Source organism: Diaphorina citri, unplaced genomic scaffold, assembly GCF_000475195.1.
Source record: "Diaphorina citri unplaced genomic scaffold, Diaci psyllid genome assembly version 1.1 scaffold4, whole genome shotgun sequence".
Classification (NCBI taxonomy): domain Eukaryota; kingdom Metazoa; phylum Arthropoda; class Insecta; order Hemiptera; family Psyllidae; genus Diaphorina; species Diaphorina citri.
This window is the reverse complement of record NW_007377443.1, coordinates 696,854-720,646: the sequence shown is the minus strand read 5'-3', so window position 1 is coordinate 720,646 and position 23,793 is coordinate 696,854. Positions and strand designations below refer to the sequence as shown.

At 41.3% G+C, this 23,793-nt stretch overlaps 1 protein-coding gene across 5 annotated transcripts; it reads left to right on the top strand.

The window, feature by feature from the left end:
• Nucleotides 1-220: 220 nt before the first annotated feature.
• On the top strand, nucleotides 221-23,603 carry LOC103522621 (mucin-5AC). 5 transcript variants are annotated; one of them, XR_003394740.1, is made up of 22 exons: nucleotides 2,355-2,580; nucleotides 4,892-5,204; nucleotides 6,068-6,215; nucleotides 7,029-7,124; nucleotides 10,770-10,941; nucleotides 11,471-11,650; nucleotides 12,097-12,631; nucleotides 13,088-13,584; nucleotides 13,790-13,998; nucleotides 14,767-15,133; nucleotides 15,712-15,891; nucleotides 16,463-16,604; nucleotides 16,764-16,933; nucleotides 17,430-17,499; nucleotides 18,063-18,211; nucleotides 18,662-18,982; nucleotides 19,615-19,722; nucleotides 19,996-20,121; nucleotides 21,207-21,416; nucleotides 21,857-22,008; nucleotides 22,313-22,771; nucleotides 22,970-23,603. XR_003394740.1 is itself a non-coding variant. In XM_026832235.1 (21 exons), the coding sequence occupies exons 1-21, from the start codon at nucleotides 2,394-2,396 to the stop codon at nucleotides 22,376-22,378; spliced, it is 4,341 nt and encodes a 1,446-aa protein (XP_026688036.1). In that variant the 5' UTR covers nucleotides 2,355-2,393; the 3' UTR covers nucleotides 22,379-22,838. The 5 variants fall into 5 exon arrangements, 4 of the variants coding, with proteins under 4 accessions (XP_026688061.1, XP_026688036.1, XP_026688011.1 ...); XM_026832235.1 differs by lacking the exon at nucleotides 22,970-23,603 and having other exon boundaries at nucleotides 12,154-12,631; nucleotides 22,313-22,838; XM_026832210.1 differs by lacking the exon at nucleotides 22,970-23,603 and having other exon boundaries at nucleotides 16,767-16,933; nucleotides 22,313-22,838.
• Nucleotides 23,604-23,793: the final 190 nt, after the last annotated feature.

Here is a 23,793-nt window from a genome sequence, read left to right as displayed (position 1 = left end):
TTTACTTTTTTTTCGTATGGTCATGTTAACGAAGATCGATCACATAATATTTCACTCTGTGTTATCGTGTGACTACCTTAATGAACTTTTTTAATGAGGATTTTTTTTTTTTAACCTTTAAGGTTAATATGGTGTTAAACCTTTAAGTAAGGTTAAGGTCAAAAAATCTTTTCTGAATCTAACTTTTAAACATTTCTTTGTGCGTTGTATTTTTAGTGACGAGGACACCTCGATGCTAGATGTGAATGATACTGACAGTGATAGTGATAACGATAGTGATGATGACGATGCTCCATCTACCTCTAGAACTGGCGTATCATCCACGTCTGATCTGCTGAAGAGACTCAAAGCCTTAGCTCGCACTGTAAGTAACGTAGTACATATCTTTAGAGGAAGAGTTGTTGTTTTTGTTGTTGTGGCAGCGGCTTTAGCTTTCGCCGAATGGCAATAGCAGAATAAAGAAAAGATATCTTTTTGTATCTGCCATACACCTGGGTGATGGTCTCTCTCTAGCCATGTTTAATAGGCTCGTCCTGAACCGCAGTCAACCTTCGTGAGAACTTGTGCTTGGTCTTTAAAAATGCAGTTTCTTTGTGTTATTATGTCACAACTTTGGTGCTCACTGCAGCATTGTAGGATATTTCAATAGTCCTAAGGTGTATATAACATTATAATTCTATGTTGGCACACTATAATAAATATTAATAATAGTCCTAAAATCCAATGTTTAACTACCATGCTGGCACCGGTCGCTCTGCGCATTTATATGTCATAGCTACTCATTTTCCTCACGAGGCTGAGTAGCCCCGCAACAGCCAGTCACGGACTCAATCATTTGCATGATACAAATTTCTTGACCTCGCCGGGAATCGAACCCGGGTCTCCCGCGTGCAAGGCGAGCGCAGTGACCACTACGCCATGGGAGCTGATAAATGTCAATTAATGTCAACCGATATTTTACTTACTTTTTGTGAGACAAATTGCAATTGAATTTTAGACCTAATAAAATTATTTTTCACAATTTTGACATAATGTTTGATTCATTGAACATTTTTCATTTAAGTAATGTTTGATTTCATTCAACATTTTTCATTTAATTCGACCTTTCAAAATACTTATTAAAGTAATTGCATGTGTTCAATTTACAACAGTAGGTATCTTATGTTGTTCTTCCAGACTACGAGGGATAGAACGGATCACAACGCTGCTTCAACATCTGGTACTCAGACTCCTCTCTCCTCTGAGAGTTCTTCATTTAGCAATATCATGCAGGTAATAATATATGAAAGGCATACTACGACACAGACCCCATGCGTATAATGTAGCAGTTGTTCCATTGCTACGAAATAAAAACGGCGGTGGAACACTCATCTTTTTAAAAGCAAAAAATGGAGATTTGAAGGGGGATTGAGGAAGTCGCCAGTAGGTGGTAAAAATTTCCAAGTAAATGGTTTCTTCAAATTAAATTGATCACGAGGGCAAGGTAAACCAAGACTCTTGACAAATGGAGTCGGTGTGTCCTCTGTCAAAGGCCCAACAGACGAGGCGTGGTCGGAAGGAACAAGATGGTCTAGGACCTACACATTTGCGCTGCAACACCAACAACAAAAATATTAGTTATCTGCCAGTGCTTTTAATATATTTGCCAGCCTAATTCTCTTGGAGTCTGCGTCTGCCTTTCAAGCGCTAGGTCGGGGGTTTGATTCCGGGCCGGGGCGGATTTTATCTCAAACAGAGAAGGTTCGTTCTCGGAACGACGGAGTTTCTCCTATCAATAATAATAATAATAATAATAATATAATAATAAAATGAAAAAAAAAATGCTCCCCGCATTCGTGTTCGTCTAAGCGTGTAACATCAAATCAGAAATTTGTATCTGGACGTAAGAATGCAATGTACTCATCAGAATATCATTGTTCATTCAATAGTTTTTTTGACAGTAGGTAATAACTTTATAATGAATTTAAAATTGTATCTTAGTTGAATTATAATAAAAAATCACCCTTTATAAAGTCAAGACGAGACCGTAAATTACAAAGAAGTCGTGAAGTATTTCTATGATGGAATACGTGTATGAAGTATAAACTGTATAAGTAATTGTAATTGGATTTTTCATCCGGCTTCATGATACAATTTGTATATGGCCCTAGTCTATAGGTTTGCATAGAGATCAAAAAAGAAAAGAAAATATAATGTATATCATAGAATAGAATATACCCTGTTTGTCCTGTCAGAATGAGACTGAAAAGTCCCTTTAATCCCGCAGTCTAAACAAGGTCTTATGTATTTCATAGGTAAAATTTATGCATATTAAGTAAGAAAAAAAACCTTGTTTAAATTATAAAAAAAGATAATGTATTGTTTGACTGAATTTCAGTACTCTGACCAAAGACATGGCTCGTCCTATCACAGAAGATCTGCTTATGACATCTGTACGCCGCTTTGCTTCTCTATCGTCCCGTATGGATGATGTTCTCACCCGGGAGTTGACCACTGTACAACCCGAGCTCAGTGTAGGAGATAGTCCTACTGGGGAGGTACAACCTTCCACCTCTTCGACCCAACCATCGCCAGCCGTTAGTAAGTAATAATGGTTGTTGTTGTTGTAGTGGCTTTAGCGGGTTTAGCTTTCGCCGAGTGGTAATAGCAGAATAAAGAAAAGGTATCTTTTTGTATCTGCTATACACCGGAGTGATGGTCTCTAGCTCTAGCCATGTTAAATTGATGAATTTGATGACACATTCGTTTTCTTTTTACAAAATCTTTGATGGCAAATTCGAGGAAATCAGGCTGTATCTCGTAAATTATTGGTGTAAAAAAAGTAGATATAACTTTCGAAAATTTTCGATATTGGCTTGTTACAATCGCATATTTCGTGAACCATCATTCCTAGAACCCTTACATGTACACCGATCGATTTCTCGTGAAAAGTTACATAGGAAAGACTCCTTGGTCATCTTAAATTCTCTAATGGAAACTCTTGTTGACAAACCGCGGATACCGCGAACAAACCGCGGATACTGCGAACAAACCGCGGATACCGCGAACAAACCGCGGATACTGCGAACAAACCGCGGATACCGCGAACAAACCGCGGATACCGCGAACAAACCGCGGATACTGCGAACAAACCGCGGATACCGCGAACAAACCGCGGATACTGCGAACAAACCGCGGATACCGCGAACAAACCGCGGATACTGCGAACAAACCGCGGATACCGCGAACAAACCGCGGATACTGCGAACAAACCGCGGATACCGCGAACAAACCGCGGATACTGCGAACAAACCGCGGATACCGCGAACAAACCGCGGATACTGCGAACAAACCGCGGATACCGCGAACAAACCGCGGATACTGCGAACAAACCGCGGATACCGCGAACAAACCGCGGATACTGCGAACAAACCGCGGATACCGCGAACAAACCGCGGATACTGCGAACAAACCGCGGATACCGCGAACAAACCGCGGATACCGCGAACAAACCGCGGATACCGCGAACAAACCGCGGATACCGCGAACAAACCGCGGATACCGCGAACAAACCGCGGATACCGCGAACAAACCGCGGATACCGCGAACAAACCGCGGATACCGCGAACAAACCGCGGATACCGCGAACAAACCGCGGATACCGCGAACAAACCGCGGATACCGCGAACAAACCGCGGATACCGCGAACAAACCGCGGATACCGTGAACAAACCGCGGATACCGCGAACAATCCGCGAATACCGCGAACAACTGCAGATACCGCGAGCCAACCGCGAATACCACGAGCAAACCGCGAATAGGTGACTTATTACAGAAGAATCGATGAGGACCTTCCACTTATGAAAATGGAGGGGAAATGAGTAAATTAAGTCCGAACTTCAAACCTATGGTCAAAATGTAGGAGAATCCTCCCCTCAACCCCCTACATTTCCCCTGACCCCTTACATGGTTTTTGGTAGTAGGGGGTCAAGGGGAGGTTTCTTCAGACCTAGATTTTTGTCAGAGCTCATTCTCTCTTCTGCTTTCAGACTGGAAGGTTCTCTCTGCTCCCTCTCTCCTCTCTGTGATATCTCCAAATATTTCAACATGATTTTTTTTTTTCCAACAAGAGTTTCCCTTAGAGTATTTAAGATGACCAAGGAGTCTTTCCTATGTAACTTTTCACGAGAAATCGATCGGTGTACATGTAAGGGTTCTAGGAATGATGGTTCACGAAATATGCGCTTGTAACAAGCCAATATCAAAAATTTCGAAAGTTATATCTACTTTTTTCTACACCAATAATTTGCGAGATACAGCCTGATATCCTCGAATTTGCCATCAAAAAATTGGTCAAAAGAGAACGAATGTGCCATCAAATTCAAGGAGTTTTTTGCCCGACTATTGTTCCATACATAATTTCAGAATATTTACGTCTCAAATCATGTGAGAATCTATTCTTTGTCATGAAAATCCAAAAATGGGGGCATAAAAAAAAGAGAAACTGTTAAACTCTCACAAAAAATCTAAAACATCAATTATTTGGGGTAAAAAAAAGCTGAAAAAAATCTGCGTCTGCCTGAGATCGAACCCATAACTGCGAATATCGCGAACAAATGTACTTGTATTTAAACTGACTCATGGCTAAAGGGTACATACTTACTGAAAAGTTTAAGTTTCGCCTGCGGCGCTGAAGACTACACCTTTGACAAGCATGCTTCTCTTACTATTGTAGACCAAAACTTTCAAAAAATTCGCCAGCGGCGCCAAATTAACACAATGAAAATTCCTTTTTTTTAGTCCGAGGGGGGAGGAGCGGGCCCCTTCTAAATCACCACAAAAGATGGTCAAGGATACTCGTCTACCTAGGTGAGCAAGGCATCGTTTAATACCGATTTTACCCGTGTTTCAGATGCTGTGATGTTCTCTGAGGATGATTCGAGTAACAGTGATCCGGGTACGATCAGCACCAATGAAGATGTCGGTACATCCCGTGTTTATGCGGATATAGCAAATACCAATGGAAGACTAGGTGTAAGCACACCTAGTGCGACACCTAGTGATACGAATTACGAGCATGTGGATATAACCAGTAGACCAAGTGAAAGTGGTGTTACTAGACAGGGTGGAGGTGATGGTAACATGGGACAAGCTCAGAGGAGACTACGACGCTCTAGACAGCAACGCGCGCGGCCTGTGTACAGAATGGCATCTTCCTCGTCAAGGTAAGAGTAAAAATATGAAGGTGTAAATAGATAGTGGTTATTTATGCTACTCGAATAAAACTAAAGAGTCTCATTACTATAGCAGCACAGCAGCCTAATACTATCATTGTGTTCGAATTCTCAGATAATGTTGATGAAATTCCATACTTCGGATGGGATTGAACCCATGCCCTTCTTATTACCAGGAGAACGTCTACAATTCTCAGATAATGTTGATGAAATTCCATACTTCGGATGGGATTGAACCCATGCCCTTCTTATTACCAGGAGAACGTCTACTCTAGAGTCTAGACCACTACAATATCGAGGCAGATATAAGAGGCCTCAGGGCGTGGACATAGTCGCTAGAGCAGACACGGGTCTGCCAGCCTAGTTAGCTTGGAAGGCCTGCCTTGTAAGAGCTAGGTTGCAGGTTTGATTTCCGCCTGGTGCGAACTTTATCAACAGATATGGTTTGATCTCGGAACGACTGGCTTTCTCCTATCTCGACCTCCTTCGATTTCGGTACTATAAGACCTCCGTTGCGTTTTTACAAGTTCACTAACACTACTTAAATCATGGTAGAACGCGAATCACTTGAAAAAATCTCTTCCTCCCTCCGAACTTAAATTCGCTTGTAGGCATATTTTACAAAAGGGATTTTTCTTTTTACTTTTTTTTCGTATGGTCATGTTAACGAAGATCGATCACATAATATTTCACTCTGTGTTATCGTGTGACTACCTTAATGAACTTTTTTAATGAGGATTTTTTTTTTTTAACCTTTAAGGTTAATATGGTGTTAAACCTTTAAGTAAGGTTAAGGTCAAAAAATCTTTTCTGAATCTAACTTTTAAACATTTCTTTGTGCGTTGTATTTTTAGTGACGAGGACACCTCGATGCTAGATGTGAATGATACTGACAGTGATAGTGATAACGATAGTGATGATGACGATGCTCCATCTACCTCTAGAACTGGCGTATCATCCACGTCTGATCTGCTGAAGAGACTCAAAGCCTTAGCTCGCACTGTAAGTAACGTAGTACATATCTTTAGAGGAAGAGTTGTTGTTTTTGTTGTTGTGGCAGCGGCTTTAGCTTTCGCCGAATGGCAATAGCAGAATAAAGAAAAGATATCTTTTTGTATCTGCCATACACCTGGGTGATGGTCTCTCTCTAGCCATGTTTAATAGGCTCGTCCTGAACCGCAGTCAACCTTCGTGAGAACTTGTGCTTGGTCTTTAAAAATGCAGTTTCTTTGTGTTATTATGTCACAACTTTGGTGCTCACTGCAGCATTGTAGGATATTTCAATAGTCCTAAGGTGTATATAACATTATAATTCTATGTTGGCACACTATAATAAATATTAATAATAGTCCTAAAATCCAATGTTTAACTACCATGCTGGCACCGGTCGCTCTGCGCATTTATATGTCATAGCTACTCATTTTCCTCACGAGGCTGAGTAGCCCCGCAACAGCCAGTCACGGACTCAATCATTTGCATGATACAAATTTCTTGACCTCGCCGGGAATCGAACCCGGGTCTCCCGCGTGCAAGGCGAGCGCAGTGACCACTACGCCATGGGAGCTGATAAATGTCAATTAATGTCAACCGATATTTTACTTACTTTTTGTGAGACAAATTGCAATTGAATTTTAGACCTAATAAAATTATTTTTCACAATTTTGACATAATGTTTGATTCATTGAACATTTTTCATTTAAGTAATGTTTGATTTCATTCAACATTTTTCATTTAATTCGACCTTTCAAAATACTTATTAAAGTAATAAAATTGCATGTGTTCAATTTACAACAGTATCTTATGTTGTTCTTCCAGACTACGAGGGATAGAACGGATCACAACGCTGCTTCAACATCTGCTACTCAGACTCCTCTCTCCTCTGAGAGTTCTTCATTTAGCAATATCATGCAGGTAATAATATATGAGAGGCATACTACGACACAGACCCCATGGCCGATCGATTTCTCGTGAAAAGTTACATAGGAAAGACTCCTTGGTCATCTTAAATTCTCTAATGGAAACTCTTGTTGATCTAAGTCCATTTCCTTTAATAGCAATGATTTTTCTAAGTCCATATGTCCTACATTTGATAGATTTTTTAAGTCCATATGTCCTACATTACAAAAAGACATCTTTTCTTTATTCTGCTATCGCCATTCGGCGAAAGCTAAAGCCGCTACAACAACAACAACAACAACAACAACATATTCTATTCTACTTATTTACTTTCCGTGTCCAGCATGTCTCTCATATCTTGTGCATCTAAAGAAGAGCGGTCTGGATGGTCGGGTCATTAGCATGCAAAAGATCTAGTTCCGTGCAGGGTTTCTCTAAGAGGGGACAGACAAGCAAATGCGCCGGATCTTATTTGTCTAATTTTGTTTCAGTTTCAGCAACTCAAGAGGTGAATGAGCCTACACCTACAATGATCAGGGCTACGATCAACAATGTACGACAATTCTTTGGCAATATGCAGGCCACCTATAATGTTATTGCTGTAAGTAAAATATTGTCGCACTTGAAAAATAAATAATTATAATAATAAAATGAGTAGGTATATCGCCATTTTTTTTTTCTTTTTTGTAGCAATGAAACACCGCCGCATTAGACTCATGTGGTCTGTGTCGTAGTCTCGTAGTATGCCCATCCCGTAGTATTTTTTTCATCAGATGGGCGATAAGAGACACAATACTTCCAAATATTAATAAGGTGCTGAGTCAACACGAGAACAGAATCCCTATCTAATTGCTATGAACCTTTTTACACTTCAAAGTCGCAGCAGCGGTAATTTTTGGCGTATCTTTTTACCTATATTTTATTAATCCCATTACATCAGCAGTTACCAGGAGAACGTCTACTCTAGACCACTACAATATCGAGGCAGATATAAGAGGCCTCAGGGCGTGGACATAGTCGCTAGAGCAGACACGGGTCTGCCAGCCTAGTTAGCTTGGAAGGTGGCCTGCCTTGTAAGAGCTAGGTTGCAGGTTTGATTTCCGCTTGGTGCGAACTTTATCAACAGATATGGTTTGATCTCGGAACGACTGGCTTTCTCCTATCTCGACCTCCTTCGATTTCGGTACTATAAGACCTCCGTTGCGTTTTTACAAGTTCACTAAATCATGGTAGAACGCGAATCACTTGAAAAAATCTCTTCCTCCCTCCGAACTTAAATTCGCTTGTAGGCATATTTTACAAAAGGGATTTTTCTTTTTACTTTTTTTTCGTATGGTCATGTTAACGAAGATCGATCACATAATATTTCACTCTGTGTTATCGTGTGACTACCTTAATGAACTTTTTTAATGAGGATTTTTTTTTTTTAACCTTTAAGGTTAATATGGTGTTAAACCTTTAAGTAAGGTTAAGGTCAAAAAATCTTTTCTGAATCTAACTTTTAAACATTTCTTTGTGCGTTGTATTTTTAGTGACGAGGACACCTCGATGCTAGATGTGAATGATACTGACAGTGATAGTGATAACGATAGTGATGATGACGATGCTCCATCTACCTCTAGAACTGGCGTATCATCCACGTCTGATCTGCTGAAGAGACTCAAAGCCTTAGCTCGCACTGTAAGTAACGTAGTACATATCTTTAGAGGAAGAGTTGTTGTTTTTGTTGTTGTGGCAGCGGCTTTAGCTTTCGCCGAATGGCAATAGCAGAATAAAGAAAGAATTGGAATACACAATCAAGAAAAAGAAGCTAGAATATCTGGGACACATTCTCCGTGGGCCAAAGTACAAGTTGCTGAATGTGATACTCGAAGGAAAGATTGAAGGAAGACGAGGCAGAGGCAGAAGAAGAAAGTCATGGGGGAGAAATCTGAGAGACTGGTATGGGTGTGCTGATCAAGAAGAATTGATGAGGATTGCGAGAAACAAAGACGAGATTGCCATCATGATTTCCAACCTCCGATAGGAGAGGAACCTGAAGAAGAAGAAGAAGATTGGTCTTTAAAAATGCAGTTTCTTTGTGTTATTATGTCACAACTTTGGTGCTCACTGCAGCATTGTAGGATATTTCAATAGTCCTAAAATCCAATGTTTACCTACCATGCTGGCACCGGTCGCTCTGCGCAGTACATATCTTTAGAGGAAGAGTTGTTGTTTTTGTTGTTGTGGCAGCGGCTTTAGCTTTCGCCGAATGGCAATAGCAGAATAAAGAAAAGATATCTTTTTGTATCTGCCATACACCTGGGTGATGGTCTCTCTCTAGCCATGTTTAATAGGCTCGTCCTGAACCGCAGTCAACCTTCGTGAGAACTTGTGCTTGGTCTTTAAAAATGCAGTTTCTTTGTGTTATTATGTCACAACTTTGGTGCTCACTGCAGCATTGTAGGATATTTCAATAGTCCTAAGGTGTATATAACATTATAATTCTATGTTGGCACACTATAATAAATATTAATAATAGTCCTAAAATCCAATGTTTAACTACCATGCTGGCACCGGTCGCTCTGCGCATTTATATGTCATAGCTACTCATTTTCCTCACGAGGCTGAGTAGCCCCGCAACAGCCAGTCACGGACACATTTGATGGATTTTTAAGTCCATATGTCCTACATTTGATAGATTTTTAAGTCCATATGTCCTACATTTGCTTTCAGATATTGGCTCGCGTAGTACAGGCAGTGCAGAGTTCAACTCCTACTCGGAGGCCACCTCCCTCCTCCTCCATGTTCTCCTGCGTCATCTGCGCTGGGCAACGTCCACCCTACAGGCGTGGATACATCCGCCCTACGATGTCGGGACCCTCACGGAAATAGCCGAGGTGGATAGCGTCCTGCGTCGGGAACTGTCGGCTCTGGTCGTGAACACCCCTGCTGTTACCAATAATACCAGGGTGACCGCTATACGCGAGGATTTTGTCAAGTAAGTTGTTGTTTGCAGTAGCACCAAGGCACAAGACCTAGCCTACACGCTGTATCTCTCTAGTAGTCATACCAGGGCTTCTTACGGGACCAGTTGTATGAAAAAAATGAAGGGGAACCAACCAATCTTCACTGAAGAACAGCACTAGAAAAGACGATGAACCAAAATAAACAATAAAATAACATCCTGTCTTTTTTCTCTCTTGGCTTACGGGACGACAAGACCTTGGTAGTTTAACATCTTTTCATTTTAACTTTAGGTAAGTAATTTAAGGTGTGCAAAAGTATGTAAGTAACGTGTGTGTAAGGGTTCTAGGAATGATGGTTCACGAAATATGCGCTTGTAACAAGCCAATATCAAAAATTTCGAAAGTTATATCTACTTTTTTCTAGGTCGGGGGTTTGATTCCGGGCCGGGGCGGATTTTATCTCAAACAGAGAAGGTTCGTTCTCGGAACGACGGAGTTTCTCCTATCCTGTCTTTTTTCTCTCTTGGCTTACGGGACGACAAGACCTTGGTAGTTTAACATCTTTTCATTTTAACTTTAGGTAAGTAATTTAACATACGATAGTGATGTAACGTGTGCAAAAGTGATGTAACGAAGTGATGAAAGAGAGTAACAGAACAAAAGGTAGTTTAACATAGCAACAAACAAATAACAAAAGTCCATTGTTTTCCAGTCTGTGCGAGAGTTCATCGCTCAACTAGAGACTCTGGTGGGACCCAATAGAAGCTCTCCCTCCCATTCTCGCCTGCCAGGGGAGGATATGTCTATGTCCACTTCTTCTCCCTCAACTTCTTCCTCTCCGTCTACCTCCTCCCTTAACACATCTGCCACCTCCACGCCTGAAGGTAAGAACGATTTAGCCAGCTTCGATAGTTAAAAAGAAAGTGGAGAAAAAGAAATTGCTTTTTTTAAACATAATCTCTTTCTTTGTTTTTGTCACTAATATCATCGTTTGTTCTGTCTTATTGAAAAATAAAGTTGAAAAAAAAGGAAATTGCTTTTTTTACAAAAAAAAATCAGCTTCGATAGTTAAAAAGAAAGTGGAGAAAAAGAAATTGCTTTTTTTAAACATAATCTCTTTCTTTGTTTTTGTCACTAATATCATTGTTTGTTCTGTCTTATTGAAAAATAAAGTTGAAAAAAAAGGAAATTGCTTTTTTTACAAAAAAAAAAATCGTCACAATTCCATATTTTTCCCCCTCCCTCATTTCTTTCTTTGTTATTATCATTATGTTCTGTCTCATTAAAAAATAAAGTTAATTATTATTTGGAAAAAAAATAAGAAGGAGAAATAAGCTTCAAAAGAGGGGAAATCCTCTCAGTTTTCCAGGAAAAAACAACTAAAGCATGCCTTATGATTGTCTCCCACTACAGTATTGTCAGTGCCCAACTCTCCCCCACCATCAACCTCTTCTACTCCGCTGTCCGCATTCGTGTCCGGGTATCGACGTAAGAGAAAACCTCCGGGTTTCAATCTGGACTCGAGTGAACCTTCTGAGAGAAGAAGACGACCCAACCGGGAACCCCTGGACTCGACAGGACAAGACCATCCAAGTAAGAACCCTAAACATCTTTATTTATTTTCACCACCGTTTTTATTTCATAGTAACAAAACAACTGCTACATTAGACTCATGGGGTCTGTGTCGTAGCATGCCCTTCCCGTAGTATGTCCCTTATCAGATGGGCGAGAAGAGACAATACATTGAAATATTTGCCATCGTAATACGAGTGCAAATTTTTTGTTGACTCGGAAAATTAAACCCGAGACAAGCAAGCGCGTTACCACTGAACAAACCTGCAATTTATCTCCCGGCTCATTTGACTACTACTACTACATTCTACTTGATTAACTTGGATCAGACTGGAAGGTTCTCTCTGCTCCCTCTCTACTCTCTGTGATATCTCCAAATATTTCAACATGATTTTTTTTTTTCCAACAAGAGTTTCCCTCAAACCTCTAAAAAAAAAAAAAAAAAAAACTCATTGTTATGTTTTTAGGTCATTCGCAAGCTTCTTCTTCCTCTCGACCAGATGAATGTTCTTGCTGGTTCACAGCTGCCTTGGAGAATCAGGATAATACTCAGAATGCTCCAGGCACTTCCAATGGTGCTAGCCCATCACCCAGCACTAGTCAACAATCTAGCGCTACCACCAAGTCTCCGCAGAAATCTAGCTGTCCTCTTGATGAGCCTAGCAAGGATTCTAATAGTGGATCTCCTTTCAAATCTAAATCTAGTTCCTCTCCGAACAAATCTAGCAAGTCTTCCAATAAACCCAGTAGTTCATCATGTCCTAGTCATAGACGTCCTTCTTCCCTAGTCCCCCATGTAAGCACGAACCTAGAGTCACCTTGTGCTTCTATAGAGGAGTCTGTCACAAGCAAAGAAGCCACACCCACATTAGTGCAAAACACGCCCACAACTCTAGGAGATACACCAACAGAAGTGCAGGATTCGGACATCATTTCTCCACCCACCTCTTCCCAAGCTCCTCCTACTTCATCTTCCCAAGCTCCTCCTACTTCATCTTCCCTTGGAAGGTGGCCTGCCTTGTAAGAGCTAGGTTGCAGGTTTGATTTCCGCTTGGTGCGAACTTTATCAACAGATATGGTTTGATCTCGGAACGACTGGCTTTCTCCTATCTCGACCTCCTTCGATTTCGGTACTATAAGACCTCCGTTGCGTTTTTACAAGTTCACTAAATCATGGTAGAACGCGAATCACTTGAAAAAATCTCTTCCTCCCTCCGAACTTAAATTCGCTTGTAGGCATATTTTACAAAAGGGATTTTTCTTTTTACTTTTTTTTCGTATGGTCATGTTAACGAAGATCGATCACATAATATTTCACTCTGTGTTATCGTGTGACTACCTTAATGAACTTTTTTAATGAGGATTTTTTTTTAACCTTTAAGGTTAATATGGTGTTAAACATTTAAGTAAGGTTAAGGTCAAAAAATCTTTTTTGAATCTAACTTTTCCATCTTCCCAAGCTCCTCCTACTTCATCTTCCCAAGCTCCTCCTGATACTCCTAGTTGGGAGAGTGTTAGATTCCTACGTGTCCCTCGTGCTCGCCCCTGGGAGGCATGGAATTCCCGTGGCTCCTCCCCTTCTAGACGAGGCTCCTCCCCCTCTCGTATTGGAGGCGTGGAAATGCTGCGTGTCCCTTGGAGCAGGGATCATAGGCCCCGCCCCCGCTCCCCTCCCACTTCACGAATATCACGCATCACCAACATCATGTCTCCAACCAATAGCAGTCCAGCCCCAGGATCTACGGGCGGTCTCTATCTCTTGTCCCGCCTACTGAACCCAGACGCTAGCCAATCAGCGGGCTCGGAATCACAGGACACACCCCCTGATCGATCCACAGTACTGTTCTCTCGCCTCCTCAACCTGAATGCGGGCCAATCACAGGACTTGGAATCTCGGGCAGACACGCCCTCGTTTTCGTTCCTGGAAAGAGAGAGGCCGGCAGTGGGTAGCAGAGGTAAATAATATAAAGTCCTGTAGAAAATAGATATTAAACGAAAAAAAAAGTAAAAATTGATAGAACTACTACATTTTCATTGTAATATTTCAGTTGGTCTAAAGTTCTAAAGGTTCAATTCCTAGTAGCGACAAAAACATTAGGAACCCTTTGTCAAGGTTAAATATTTGTAAAAGCCACGTTTAATCTTGCCTTCTTATTTCAGGGGGTCGTCGCCTGTCGTCTGACAACACAAGTAATCGCCTCTCCGATAACCCGAGATTTCGGTCGAGTGACTTCCAGTGGCCATTCGTACGATCTACGGGTCTGGTTCGGTCGCGAGAAGAACCAGGCAGAAATACATCGCCTCCTGTGACCGCCACTGATTTGAGTGCTACGTCCGCTTCTACCTCTGCCCAGCCCGATGAGCCTGAGGTGAGTTCTTGCTAACTTTGCACAGCATACACATACCTATCTGAATCCTATATCCCTACATCTTTAATATTCTCGAATCTTTCGTGTAAACATAGCCTCGAGTCATACCTATTTGTCATCATCGTTTATGATTTTATTATTATTTTTAGCACCTATAGGTATTCATCTTATGCAAATTGTATGTGATGTGTAACAACAATACAATAAACTTGAATTGAATTGTGGCCGAGTGGTCAAGAGCACTGATTCTCAACCTGGAGGTGCTGGATTCGAATCCCAACCTGGGCGGAAATTTTCTGACCGAACTTTTCCGTTCTTGGATAGGCATGGATGTAAAAGAATGTGCGAAAGCGATTCCAAGGTACATTTGTAGTCCGTCCTTCCTTTATTATTACAATAGTAATAACAAGTTGGGCCCGTCCCTCCGAGAATTTTTTAGCCCGTAGTTTATTCGATCGTGATTAGAGAAAATCAGTACCTATGTACCTACCTAATTTGTTTAATATTCAGTTTATTATTATTATTATTATTGATTTTCGATTTTACTTTCATGTAATGATTTAAAATCATTTATTCGATCGTGATTAGAGAAAATCAGTACCTATGTACCTACCTAATTTGTTTAATATTCAGTTTATTATTATTATTATTATTATTTTTGATTTTCGATTTTACTTTCATGTAATGATTTAAAATCTAGACTAGAGCCCGTTCTCCCTTTATTAGTAGGTAAAGAATTAAATGCAATATTGAATTATTTTCTTTCAGTTGGTAAACCAAATGATCAATCTGACCCAATTTCTCAACGAAGTGAGTGCCAGCAACACGGCAACTGACTATCGTCCCAGTGGTAACGCAGCTAGGCGTGCCAGTGAGAGACGAAGTGCACTGCTTAGTGACAGAAGAAGTTCACTACTTAGTGACAGAAGGAGTGCTCTACTCAGTGACAGAAGGAGCTCATTGCTAAGTGAGAGAAGATCTCTATTGAGTGAGAGAAGGAGTGCGATACTCAGTGAAAGGAGGAGTGCTATGCTGAGTGAGCGTAGAGCGTCGCTGTTGAACGAGAGAAGAGTGGCATCCAGGGAACTGATGGCTGCTAACCGAGCATTGTGGCAACGGGGCACTCCCCGCTCCGGTAAGTACATGGCCACATTGGTGCACCTACCCTAAGATAAGTACATGGCCACATTGGTGCACCAACCCTGAGGTAAGTACATGGCCATATTGGTGCAGCTACCCTAACCTCGATCATACACTTTGACTCTTGAATGCACCAGTGGATTACTGAAGTTAGGCAACGTTGTGTGTGGTTAGAATCCGGACGGGTGACCATCTGGACAATCGCGTGCTGCTGGCTTTTCTCGGTCCCACTCAGACTGGGCGAGGTTAATGTGACTAGGCAGGTGGCTGGTCACCGAATGGTGGTTAATAATAATAGTGCTTATTTATACTGCTCGCACAGGACTGAAAAGTCCCTTTACTCCAGCAGAGGGCTGCTACTACTATTATTTTGGTCAAATTTTCAAATTATATTGAGGATAAAATTCCAAACCTCGGCTGGGATTGAACCCACGCCCTCCTGTTTACCAGGCTAACGTCTTGACCACTAAACCCCAAGGCAGGTTTGACTACTACACTACCGATTTAAAAAAACCCCGTCATAAGGACCTTAGTTATACAGTGAGGTGAACGCCATATTATCGTCTTCCCCAGGTGTATTCAGAGCGAGAGCGGTTAACCGGACTTCCAATGCGAGGACCCCGGTTCGACGCCCTGGTGATCATCCGGCAACCCAGCAGTCCCCTACCAGTAGTACAGAGCAGACTGGAGAGAGTAGAACACGATATACATCCACCTGGAATAAACATAGGCGACAGAGATCTGCACCCAGAGGTAAGGAGTGGCAAAGATTTAATAGGGCTGAAATGACAATTATTTGCAGTCTTTTTTTTCTCTCTGTCTCTTAAGCACTAGAGGTAAGGAGTGGCAAAGATTTAATAGGGCTGAAATGACAATTATTTGCAGTCTTTTTTTTCTCTCTGTCTCTTAAGCACTACAATGCTTATGGTCATGTCGCTCGCACTGTAAAAAAAAATACTTTTCCCTGACTTTTCCAGTCTCCATGAAATTCCCTGACTTTTCCCGGTTTTCCCGGTTTTCCAGTCTGGTAGACACCCTGTACAATGCTTATGGTCATGTCGCTCGCACTGTAAAAAAAATAAAAAAAAAAAAATATGCAACTTTTTTTCTCAAGAGGTTTGACAGAGGGAACTGTATTTGTTATGGTCTTATTGTCCCTAAATCGAAGAGAGAAGAAGGAAGACAGGATAGGAGAAAGCCAGCCGTTCTGAGAACAAACCTTATCTGTTTAGGATAAAGTTCGCCTCGGGTTTTTGATTCAGGCTCATACATATTATTACTATAAATAACTATATTTCAATAAACTATTGTTATTTCTCCTCAGCCGACTGGACAGAAGAGCCCTCTACTTCCACATCGGTGAATGGGGTGGACAGAGTTCCTCCCCCACCTCCCCCCCTGTCTACACTACCTGGTACTAGTAGGAGTACGGCCCGAGCCTCTAGACGTCATAGGAGTACTAACACGTGAGTAGAAATAACTATATTTCAATAAACTGAAGGCATGTGATACGTTCCAATCCTCGTATTATGTCGTCAAATTATAGAATACATTTTAACGTATTGATTTTTACAGCCCCCTATTTAAAATTCTAACCCCACCTCCTTTTTCTTCGCCCCCCTCAGCAGGAGTGACTCGGACCGACATCGCATGGTAAAAGCCCGAAGTCAAGCCCGGCACATTCTGGCCATGATGCTGCGACATATATCTTCCTTCTTCCAGAATGCTAATCTTCTGGACGTACCATCACACCAGGATCAACAGGAGAGCTTCTTCTTTCACGAGAGAGTATATAGTGAGTTGAGAAAAGAATATAATTCGGAGTCGAAGCAGCGATTCAGAGCTAAATTGTTGTAATTATCCTATTTCTTCGGCTTTGAATAGATCATCTGAGTTATAGCTTTTTAATTTTAAGTTAATTAGTTATTGTACGATTGGGGATATCCCCGTAAATTTATTAAATAAATAAATTCTAGTTGGGGTCTCAAAGGATATTTTATCATCCGACCGAGAAAAGCGACCTAAATCGGAAATTTTTGGGGAAAAGAACATGAATTATACTTGCATTTTTTTAGGGGTTTAAACCTCACTCTTTAGGTTCACTCAGCCTGAGTTGGACCGGGGAAAGTCAAGAGAACGCGATTACACAATTAGTCACCAATCTGGATTCAGTTAGACGTTGCGTTGTTCAAGTGATCCATGGCGAACTGGTGTATCGCTGAACTAATAAGTGGAATTTCTGATTTGAATAATACTTATCATTATCACCGATGATATTTCTTATGTTTCAGATCTTCATAGACTATTACAACTAGCACTTCATCTCACGGAACTCTTGTATGCACAGTTATCTCTTTCCAGGTAAGGTCTTAAAAAAAAGAGGTTTGATAGAGAGAACTGTAACTGCTAAGGCCTTATCGTCCCGGAAGCGAGCAGAGAAGACAGGATAGGAGGAAGCGAGAGAGAGAAAAAAAAACGTGAAAAGGATAAAATCAGCCTCCCGGCGTTTACAAGGCCGACCCCCTCGTTTTCTTCCTCACTGGCTGAATCTGTTAGATTATCCCGTACTAAATTTAACAAAAACCCGTGGCAGTATTTGGCGTAGTGGTCAAGACGCTCGCAAGGTAAACAGGAGGGCGTGGGTGGGTTCGATCCCAGCTGACGCATGGAATTTTATCCTTATTTATTTCAGGATTTGACCAGATAATAATGGAGCTCTAAGGGTTAGGTGGTAGAGAACACATCCGGCGTTAAGCTCGCTTAGTGGTTACCTTCCACGTGGAATTTTATCCTTATTTATTTCAGGATTTGACCAGATAATAATGGAGCTCTAAGGGTTAGGTGGTAGAGAACACATCCGGCGTTAACCTCGCTTAGTGGTTACCTTCCACTCAAGAGTCTATTATTATTATTTCGCATTTCAGACACCTACTGGATAATCTCCGGTCTAGTCTGAACTCGGTAACGCGGTTGCAGAGTCTGCTCAGACACAGACAGGCCACTAGTCGACTCCTCCAGGTGCCAACCTTCAGACCTTCACGAGGCCCCATCCGCCTCACACGGGAATCTTCAGGTATTCCATCAATCATTATTTCAATTGATTTAGATTTAACCAACCTGTTTTCTCTGTTTTGTAATGTATTAGATATTAGTGCTTTATTCAGAGATACTGTGGAATTAGCACATGTAGGTCCTTTTATCCCGAGAGTTTAATATTGCACCACTTTATTTTTATTTATTTAGGTCTTTTTTTTTATTATAAATGTAACCCAATTTTCTGAACTTTTATATGGAACCCCGATTTCATATGAACTACCCTTGGTCCCAATTAGTTCGAAAAATTCTATTGTGTCATTTTTACTTTCTATTATTTTAAATGTGTTGTTAAGAAATAACTGTTTTGAGGAAGCCTTGATATGAAACTTTGCAAACTTTTCATCTATGAGGTTCTTTAGCTTCAACACCCCAACCTCAAATGTTCAAAATTCTAATCTATTTTATTTTCTTTGTTTCCTGATTTCAGCCCCCATATCCGTGGTTAGTCAAGAGGGAGGTGCTGGTACGTCCTCTGCCTATCAAGACCCTTCCCCCTCCGACCTGCCCCAGGTACATCTGAACGATATCCCCCTCACCTCCCCTCCCTCCCCCTCCCCTCATCTCAATTCTCCTCCCTCCCCTACGCCCACGTCTCCCCCTACGTTTCGATCAGCCGGGGGAGGAAGCAGTGCGAGATTCCTGCACCCGCGCTTCGTTACTCCCCCCAGTGTGTTTGATGATGGGAGCGAGGAGATTGTGCCTCAGGAGCGCGCGGCGGGCCTCGGCAGCAATGTGTTCCTTATGAGAGGTGAGCTTTATTTCTACATATAGTTACAAAAAGGAATAATTGAGTTTTAGACAAGCTTATTCTGCCTGGGGGACTTTAAACAGGGAAGATACCAGCCTGAAATTCCCCTTGCTAAAGAACTAGCAAAGGTTGCGTACAAAGGGTATCCATCCACTCTTGAAATTTTGTAGCCAAAAACCAAATGTCAGACCAAAAGCAGTTAGCCTAGGGCTGATAAAGATTCTGGCGAAAAACTCCGACCCCTGCTGAACACTGGAAAAGGCGAAGAAGAAGAATTGAGTTGAACCTGAACCTCCTATATACTAGACCTGTATGATGACTGCCAGGCTACAGAGGTTGTCAAAACTAACAGCTTCTAAATCCCCCAATTTATGAGTTCTCTTTTTCCGGTGTTCAGTTCCTCTGATAAAATATTTGTGTATCCAAGAACTGGATGTTCTATTCCATCAATATTGACATTCTCGACTTCAGACTTTACGCGAGGGAATTTCAGCGCGAACGATATACTGCCCCTAGTATTTAAGCGCCTAAAGGGAAGAAAATAAAAACGAGGAGACTGTCAAACCCCAAAACTATGTTTTCAAAAAGGGAAAGTGAATTAATAAATAAAATGATCCTCTTGTCTCTTCCAGGTGCCTATGGTCCGAATTCTATTCTGGTTCCGGACTCCTATTATTCTCCACATCATAGAATACAAGCCTGGGACTTTGCTAGATCCAACATACCCGATATTTGGAATGGTAAGTAGTTTTACCATAATTTTTGTCATAGAGGGAACTGCAACTGCCAAGGTCCCATCGTTCCGAAATCGAAGAGAGAAGGAAGACAAGATAGAAGAAAGCAAGCCGTTCCGAGAACGAATATTAACCTTTCAGGATAAAATCCGCCCCGGGCGATAATCGAATCCGCGGCCTAGCGCTTACAAGGCAGACGCGCTCCCAACCAAGCTAACTAGGCTGGCCATTTTTTCCTCGTTTTGAGAACTAATCTTGTGAATTCCGTATTGTTTACAGCTCAGAAGAACGTTGTGGTGAAAGAGTGCAAGATTCACAATGATGCGAGTGTAGATATATCCAAGGATGGGCAGATTCTGGTAACTCTGCTGCCATCTGGTAGATTGAGTGTGACTACCATGTTAGGTAAGTCAACCATTACTACCCCTGAACCTACTGCAAAAACAAATCAACTCATGAATCTTTGTGGTAAAGTAGAGAGCTTCTTCACATCTTTTGTGGGTATCACAGCATTACTAAGTGCCTCCTTTACTATAGTGTGACTACCATGTTAGGTAAGTCAACCATTACTACCCCTGAACCTACTGCAAAAACAAATCAACTCATGAATCTTTGTGGTAAAGCAGAGAGCTTCTTCACATCTTTTGTGGGTATCACAGCATTACTAAGTGCCTCCTTTACTACTAATTCTCATCTACTCGTATGATCATTTTACACTGGTAATGCCGCCACTGGTCATTGCTCGATGAAAGTAGCTACTCACTTGTCCTCACGAGGCACCCCGAACTCACAGAGTCGAAAAAACTTCGACCCCGCCGTGCGCCGGGAATAAATAAAAGGTTTCTTCGCTATTAATCAATTTAATTATTTTAGACATCCTTTGTGAATACTACTCCGAGTCGGGATAATAACCAAGACTTGTATGTATCCAGTGTTTAACAGAACTTGAGTAAAATAGACAGGTTTCTTGTTGGTTTCAGGTGTGTACAGTCTACACTGGGGTACTCTAGGCCAGTGTCTGTACACGACTAGTTTCGAACTGAATACTGTGTCTGTATCTCTACCTAATTATTTTATTCCATTAGCTATATCTAAGTCTCCAAGCTATATGTGTCACTCTGTTATTCTCATCCACCTCTATTGGTTTCAGGTGTGTACAGTCTGCACTGGGGTACTCTAGGCCAGTGTCTGTACACGACGAGTTTCGAGCTGAATGCTGTGTCTGTATCTCTACCTAATTATTTTATTCCATTAGCTATATCTAAGTCTCCAAGCTATATGTGTCACTCTGTTATTCTCATCCACCTCTATTGGTTTCAGGTGTGTACAGTCTGCACTGGGGTACTCTAGGCCAGTGTCTGTACACGACGAGTTTCGAGCTGAATGCTGTGTCTGTATCTCTACCTAATTATTTTATTCCATTAGCTATATCTAAGTCTCCAAGCTATATGTGTCACTCTGTTATTCTCATCCACCTCTATTGGTTTCAGGTGTGTACAGTCTGCACTGGGGTACTCTAGGCCAGTGTCTGTACACGACGAGTTTCGAGCTGAATGCTGTGTCTGTATCGTTGTCGCCTACCTCGCGACACTTGATAGTGGGTTTAGCGTCGCGTCGTGTATCACTAAGCTCATTCACTGACACGCATACCATCGCTCAGATATTCCGACTGGAGGGCGGTGTACCAGGCACCACAGCAGGTAAATTGAGTTCTATTTAAATTTCTGTATATATAAAAAAACTGAAGTTTTAGGCCCAGGTCCACCACACTTGAAAAAATACTTTCACATTACTAGTATAGCATCGCTATTAACTTTAGTAATAGAAAGTAGAAAAAAGTTTGATATACCTACAACTGCCAAGGTCTTATCGTCCCGAAAGCGAAGAGAGAAGGAAAACAGGATAGGAGAAAGCCGGTCTTTCTGGGAAGGAATCTTATCCGTTCAGGATAAAATCCGCCCCGGGCGGGAATCAAACCCGCGGCCTGGAGCTTACAAGGCAGACTCGCAACATTCCAAGTTAACTAGTAAGTGCAGGGACCACCTTCCACTCACAAGGCTAAGCCAGCGGCTTTAAAGTAGTTTTTAATGCTTCTAAAGCAATAGCTCCACTTACACAAAGGATTGTTATTTGATTTCAGACTCGGGTAGCACAGGAGGTTCCAATGACTCGACACCTGGTGGTAAGGAAGGTGGCATACCTCCCACTGGGAAGAAAGGTCGCCTTGTCCGTCTACGTCATATTGAACTACCACGGGACACGGGATATATGAGTCTGAATTGCATACGATGGGTGACCAGTGTTATAGAGCTAGGTTAGAAACAAAAAGGAGCTTTCTTTTTCACTGCTGTGGCTTCTGAATAACAACCAACTTTTTTTTTTTTACTTTCATATATGTGTAGTCATGTAAAAGTACTGTGAACAAAATACAGAACAAGAAGCATTTGTGAATTTGTGTTTAATTCTATGTTATCTCTTGTCTCTACTCGAGTAACAACACGGGACTCCTACGTATACTCGAGTAACAACACGGGACTCCTGCGTATACTCGAGTAACAACACGGGACTCCTGTGCATAATAATACTGATACGATGGGCGCCGAACCCGGGACAGGGACTTGTGTACGGGACCAACACGGGACTCCTACGTATACTCGAGTAACAACACGGGACTCGTGCGTATACTTGAGTATCAACACGGGACTCCTGTGCATAATAATACTCGAGTGGAATTTGTGATACTGTAATAAAGTTGAAGGAAAGTGGGAGAAAAGTTGAGGTGAAAATGCCGAAAAACCATGAAACTCTGTTTCGTGTTAATATAGGCCGGATGGCGCTTCGAACTCTTGGCGTTCGTGTGCCTCCCGGTACGCTTGATACTGTGTTATCCCACGATGGTGCACAACGTTGCATGATGGTGCGCAACGTTGGAATTGATGATTTTCAAAGATGTCATCGACAAATTGCTATTTGGCTGAGAATTTGAACGAAAAACTCGGTCTTTTTTTTTATTTAAGAAGGAATTTTTTTTCTTGATTTGTGATAGTTTACATAGGTATTTGAACAAAATTTAGCGAGTTTGAAGTTTCAATTGGAAGGAACCAAAACCTTCGATAGTGACAAGTGATTTGTGATAGGTTCATGACGTTTTACTTTTATTGAATACATGTCCCCAGGGGGAAGGCATTATGTGTAGTTTATATGCCATTAATTTCCCACTTTATAATAGGTATTTTTCTCTGGGGTTACATAGGTATTTGAACAAAATTTAGCGAGTTTGAAGTTTCAATTGGAAGGAACCAAAACCTTCGATAGTGACAAGTGATTTGTGATGGGTTCATGACGTTTTACTTTTATTGAATACATGTCCCCAGGGGGAAGGCATTATGTATAGTTTATATGCCATTAATTTCCCACTTTATAATATTTTTCTCTGGGTAAATTTTTCTCAGAAGACACGTTTAAATATGCGATCTATTTCTGTTTATTTCTCCTTCTTTTAATCAATCTCCCTCAACTCATATTTTACAAATATAGAAAAGTATGTCCCTTTTATGTCCCTCATACTTTTAATTTTACCTTTTTCCGCAAGAAATTCCTACGTACAGATTTTCTACTTGAAAATCTAAGAAAAGTCCCGTTTATGTCCCTCATACTTCTAATTTTACCTTTTCCGCAAGAAATTCCTACAGATTTTCTACCTAAGGGAACAAAAAATGAAAATATTCAATAGCTTCGTACGTACGCTAAAGAAAACATTGTTTTTCATCATACAGTGTTGATGGCAAGCTGCCCAAATGATTGAAATTGTTGCTGCTTCATATACTTGCTTATGAATAATCTTCTCACTCAACGTGTCTTCAACTACACTTGATTGCAAAAAAAAAGAAAAAAAATCGGGGCAGTTTGCATCCTCTTTTATTCTGTCAGCCTTTTTGAATGTTTAAAAATATTTCCGAATGTTTTTGGTACCACCTAAAGGCCCGTTCCCACTTGTCGTTTGGACAAAATCGTGTCGTGAATAGTGAGAACACTCATTTAAATTACATTACCTACAAGACTCTCGGGAAATCGGAA